Here is a 5,000-nt window from a genome sequence, read left to right on the forward strand (position 1 = left end):
TGCTCTCACCTGACCCCCACGCCCCACCCCCACCAGACCCGCACGTCAGCATACAACCCGTCTCGTTGTCTCTCATCCAACTCTCCAGCTCCAACTCTCCAGATCCACGCCGCGCCCTGCCCCTGCCCCCTGGCCGACTCAGCGCGCGGCCGCCTCTGCGCGTTGCCAGCGCGCGGCCGCGACGAAGCGACCCATTAGCTCCTCAGCCGAGCGGGCGGTGCCGCCGCCTTCCTTTGCGGCGAAGCGCGCATGGATCGCGGGCATGGACTCGCGGATCGCCTCGCTAAGGTGCTGCTCCTCGGCCCGCGACCACGGCGCCGGGCCCGCAGGCGCCGCCTCGATCGCACCGCCTCGCTGGCTCGCCGCTGATGGCTCCGCTGGCTCGGCCGCCTCTGGCTCGGCCGCCTCTGGCTCGGCCGCCGCCGACGACGACGATGACGGCTCCGCCGCTGCCTCCTGGCGGGGCGGCACGCGCCGCCAGTCGGTGCCCTCCTCGCGCCACGAGAACCAGTCGTGCCATCCGGCCTCGTCGGACGGCGTGCGGACCAGCGCCTGAAACCAACCGTCCTCCAGCACGGCCGTCACGGTCGCGCGGAGCCACGCGGCGGGCTGCCCCTCCTCCTCCTCCACCTCCACCTCGATCACACCCCCCTCGCGCGGCCACACCCACCCGGAGGGCGGCGGTGGCGGCCGGGCGCGGCCCGGCGCGATCAAAAAGTCGGACCCGCCGCTCGGCTCGCCCGAGCTGCGGCCAGATCCGACGGCGTTCGTCCCGTCGAACGCCATCTCGACCACCTCCGCGTCGACCCACTCTGCGCCGTCTGCAGAGTCGTCGCCGTCGGAGCCGTCGCCGTCGCTCACGACGGCAGCAACGATGAGCGGCGAGCCGCCATCGGAGGACGCGCCCGCGCTCTGGTCGGCGGCAGCGCAGGGCATGCAGATGTACTCCTCCGCCTCCTCGGCCTGCTGCTTGTCCACACCGGCGCACTCGCCGTGGCACCAGCGGCCGCACGCGTCGCAGCTGATCCACACGCCCTCAAACGGCAGGTTGTTGGTCGGCAGGTGGCGGTCGGTGTCGCAAAAGCAGCCGAGCTCGCGAGGGCGCTTGGTGCCCTTGCCGCGTGAGGCCGGCGTCAGCCCCTCCCCGCCCGCCCGCGCGAACGCCACCGCCGCCTCGACCGCCGTGTCGAAAGTGCCCAAGTGGACCCGCCTCCCATTCAACTTGATCTCAACCCGGAAGCGGCCGCAATCCTTGGTCACACCGCGGTAGCCGGTGGGATTGCGGCTAGACAGGTGCAACCGCACCCCTCCCGCATCTGCCACCACCGCCGGAGCCTCCCCGACCGCCCGCGCGTAGGCGACTGCCGCCGCCACCGCCGTGTCGAAGGTGCCCAGATGCGCGCGTAGGAATCTGCCGCCACCGCCGGTCTCGGCCGAAAAGCGACCAGAGCGCACCTTGAACACGCCCATGTAGCCGGTGCTGTTGCTGCTCGAGAGGTGCAAACGCAGCCCCTCTGCCTCCTCGACCACCGGCGCCGGCTCTGCCCGCTCCTCCCGCTCCTCCCCCTCCTCTGCCTCCTCCCCCTCTTCCGCAGCTGCATCCTCCGGCGCCTCCGCGACCGCCCGCGCGTACGCCGCCGCCGCCTCCACCGCCGTGCCGAAGCTGCCGAGGCTGCAGTACCTCCCGTCCACCACGTGCCGCGCCACGAAGCGGCCAGAGTGATGCTCACACACGCCTCTGTAGCCGGTTCTGTTGCTACTGGAGAGGTGCAGCCGCAGCCCCTCTGCCTCTGCCGGCCGCTTTGTGCCCTTGCCGCGCGTCGCGGTCTTGCCCGCCGCCGGCTCCGCCGCGCCCGCAGACTGCTTGTCGAGCAAACGCCGGGCGAGCTCCGCCTTGGTGCCCTGCTTGACGAGGCCCTCCGCCTCGCACAGCGCCTTGAGCTGCGACACGCTCAGACCGCCGCTCTCGCGCAGCCGCCTCGCCAGCGCCTCCGAGTTGCCGCACGTCGGCAGCCCTCTCGCCCCGCAGAGCGGCTTGAGCCGGCGGGGCGGCAGCCGATCCAGCCAGTTTAGCGTCAGCGCCTCCGCCTCGGCCTCCGCGTCGTGCTTGCGCCACGCGTCAGCCAGCGAGGCGGAGCGCAGCCCCGCTGGGCTGTGGTAGATGGAGTACGTGCGCTCCGAGGAGGTCGTGCGCTGCTCGACGCTCCAGCCCGGCGGCAGGGTTGCTGCTGCGGGCGCGGACCCCGGCGGTGGTGGCTCTGGCAGCCCCTTGGGCGGCGGCTGCGGCTGCGGCTGCGGCTGCGGCGGCTGCGGAGGCGGCGTCGGCGGTGGCACGGCCGGCCGCGCCAGTTTGCGCGCTTTTGGGCTCCTGCCCTCTGCCTGCTCCGCGGCCTCGGGCGGCGCCGCCTGCTCGGGCGGCGCCGCCTGCTCGGGCCGGATGAGCTCGGCCGCGACGCCCTCCTCCTCGTCGCCATCCTCGTAGACCAAATCGTACGTGCCGTCTGCGTTGACTGCGGCGATCCGTGCGGGGAACCACGCCTTTTTCCTTCCATACCCGGGCCGCGGTGCCGACGAGACGCGGTCTCCTCGCGCATACGTGGCGGTAGAGGTGGAGGCGGCGGCGGCTGCCAGGGACGTACTCGTCGCGGCTGCGCGGCGGAGTTGGTAGGTGGGGTGCTCGTCTCGGTCTGTCGTCGCCTCCGCCTCCGCTGTCGCCGCCGCCTCCGCCTCGTCGACCGCCCTCGCGTACGCCACCGCCGCCTCCACCGCCGAGCCAAAGAAGCCGAGGTGGCGGTCCGGCCTCTGAGAGAGAGACCCCCTTGGCCTCCGTCGCTGAGCATAGAAGCGGCCGCTCAGAAAGTAGACGCCCTTGTAGCCGGTGCTGTTGCTGCTCGAGAGGTGCAGGCGCAAGCCCTCTGCCACCGCCACCGCTGGCGGCGCGGAAGCCTCAAGCTCAGACTGCTGCAGGGGCGCCATCAAGAGCAAAAAAAAAGAAAAAATACAGGCATCAAGCACAGTGGAGGCATCAAGCATTACTGGCCCGCCGCCCCGGGCCGCCCGCAGAGGCAGCACGGCTCGCGACACTGCCGAAAAAGAAGACCGTCTTAGCCCCCAGCGGCGCCATCCTGGGCCACTTTGGAGTGCAGCTTGCCGGTCGAGAGTTAGCGCGTGAATTGCGTCGAGAGAGCCGGCAAACGTAACGTGAATGGTGGATCCTGTTGAATTGATTGTCGGCGACAAGGTTTACTTCACTGGCAGCGGATACCCGCGGTGGCAGCGCGACACCGACGGCGATTTTCTGGCGTACGGTACGTATGGCGAGGTCACCAGCCTGGAGGACATCGAGGACGGGCTTGCTGAGGTGTATTTCCCTTCAATCGAAGACCACATCGACTGCTGCGTCGACGAGCTCAGCTTTGAGCCAGCTCCACCGCTGCCTGGCGGCTTTGCTGTGGGTGACCTACTACACTTCACTGGGCGTGATCAGACCTTTGAGAATGGCGACATGGTCGAGCATGGCGAGGCGGGCGAGGTGATGGGCACGTTTGGAGACAAGGGCCTCGCCATGCTCTTCCCCGAGAACGACCTCCTGACTGACTGCCGCCTGACAGAACTGAGCCGCGACCCGCCTGTGCCTCTGCCCGGAGGCTTTCGTGTGGGCGAGCTGCTGTACTTCGTGGGATCAGATCTCTGCTTGGACAACAACGCCGTGCTCAAGTACGGAACGCGAGGCGAGGTGGTCGGCCGTGCGCTTCCGAGCGTCGCAAACGGCAATGGCCTGAAGCTCAAATTCCCCGGCCTCGGAGGGATTGCTTTCAACCCACTCGTACTGAGCCGCGATGAGCCACCGGATGACGCCCTCTCTGACGACAAGTACCGGCGGGCACGCCGCGCGCTCGCAGCCCGGAAGGAGCAGCAGGAGTGCGCTGCCCCGCAGGCGGCAGCGGCCGAGGACCTCGAGTTTGAGGTGGAGTGGCGGCAGCGGCTGGCGGATGAGCTCATCGCGGAGGAGGCCAAGGCATCGCTGGGGCCGCAGGGGCGGCGCACGGGCAAGAAGAAGAAGAAGAAGCGCGGCCTCCGCCAGCGAGGCAACTGCGGTGCGGCGCAGCAGGAGGAGGTCGACGTGGAGAGCGAGGACGAGGAAGCGGCGGCGGCAGAGGCGAGGCGCGCAGAGAGGGTGGCGGAGGAGACGCGGCGTGCGGCGCTGGCAGCCGAGGCGGCAAAGCGGGACAGGGAGGAGTGGCTGGAACGCGAGGCGCGGGCCGCGGCAGCAGCCGATGCACTGGCGGAGCGCGAGGTGCGGGGCGAGCGGCAGCAGGCGGCCCGGGCGGAGGAGCGGAAGCGGGTGGCGCAGTCTCAGCAGTCCATCGCGCAGCGGGCGCTTGAGCATGCAATCTCGGAAGCGAGGGTCGAACGGTTGGCTGCGAGGGGCCGCGAGGAGGCGGCGAGGGCCCGCGAGGCGACCGCGAGGGCCGAGGCGGCAGAGGCGAGGGCCGAGGCGGCAGAGGCGAGTGCAAGCGAGGAGGCGGCGAGGGCCCGCGAGGAGAAGCTGACTGGTCGCCTCGCGGCTCTCAAGGCGGAGTCGCGCCCACCACCACCAGCCAACGGCGCTGCCAACGGCGCAGGCGGCCAAGGCCGCGCCACTCTGCAGCAAAAGGTCGCTCGCATCCGCACGCACCTCGGCCTGGACGCGGACTGCTCGCTCGCCGCGGCGGTGACGGCGGCGAACGCGCGGGCGGGGCTCGCGGCCGAGGGCGGGCTGGTGGCGCAAGTGGAACGGCTGACGGAGCTGCTCTTTTGGGATGAGGCAGGCGGGGCGGCATGAAGCTTTCAGGACATGCGACGCGCCCAACACAGTGAAACCGTTTGTCTCGAGCGGAGCTGACAGCTGCGCTTGTTTGGGATGGGTGGTCGGGCACAAGGGACAGGCGGGTTGCGACCTCATTGTTGTGACTTGTGTGTCGAGATTTATTTCTCGGGGGGACACATGTGCAACTCCA

The 5,000-nt window shown here is 70.2% G+C and overlaps 2 protein-coding genes across 2 annotated transcripts; one reads left to right on the plus strand and one right to left on the minus strand.

Annotated features, from left to right (window-relative positions):
* Positions 1–138: 138 nt before the first annotated feature.
* Positions 139–3,124, minus strand: EMIHUDRAFT_244501 (hypothetical protein; the record flags this gene model as incomplete). The annotated part of the gene is made up of 7 exons (XM_005769447.1): positions 139–297; positions 472–636; positions 763–1,521; positions 1,693–2,193; positions 2,335–2,545; positions 2,816–2,961; positions 3,101–3,124. The coding sequence occupies 7 exons, from the start codon at positions 3,122–3,124 to the stop codon at positions 139–141; spliced, it is 1,965 nt and encodes a 654-aa protein (XP_005769504.1).
* An 81-nt stretch (positions 3,125–3,205) lies between these two features.
* On the plus strand, positions 3,206–4,825 carry EMIHUDRAFT_244502 (hypothetical protein; the record flags this gene model as incomplete). The annotated part of the gene is made up of 3 exons (XM_005769448.1): positions 3,206–4,123; positions 4,256–4,408; positions 4,577–4,825. The coding sequence occupies 3 exons, from the start codon at positions 3,206–3,208 to the stop codon at positions 4,823–4,825; spliced, it is 1,320 nt and encodes a 439-aa protein (XP_005769505.1).
* Between the last annotated feature and the right edge of the window lie 175 nt (positions 4,826–5,000).

The sequence above is a fragment of the Emiliania huxleyi genome (assembly GCF_000372725.1).
Source record: "Emiliania huxleyi CCMP1516 unplaced genomic scaffold EMIHUscaffold_422, whole genome shotgun sequence".
NCBI classification, from domain to species: Eukaryota; Haptophyta; order Isochrysidales; family Noelaerhabdaceae; genus Emiliania; species Emiliania huxleyi.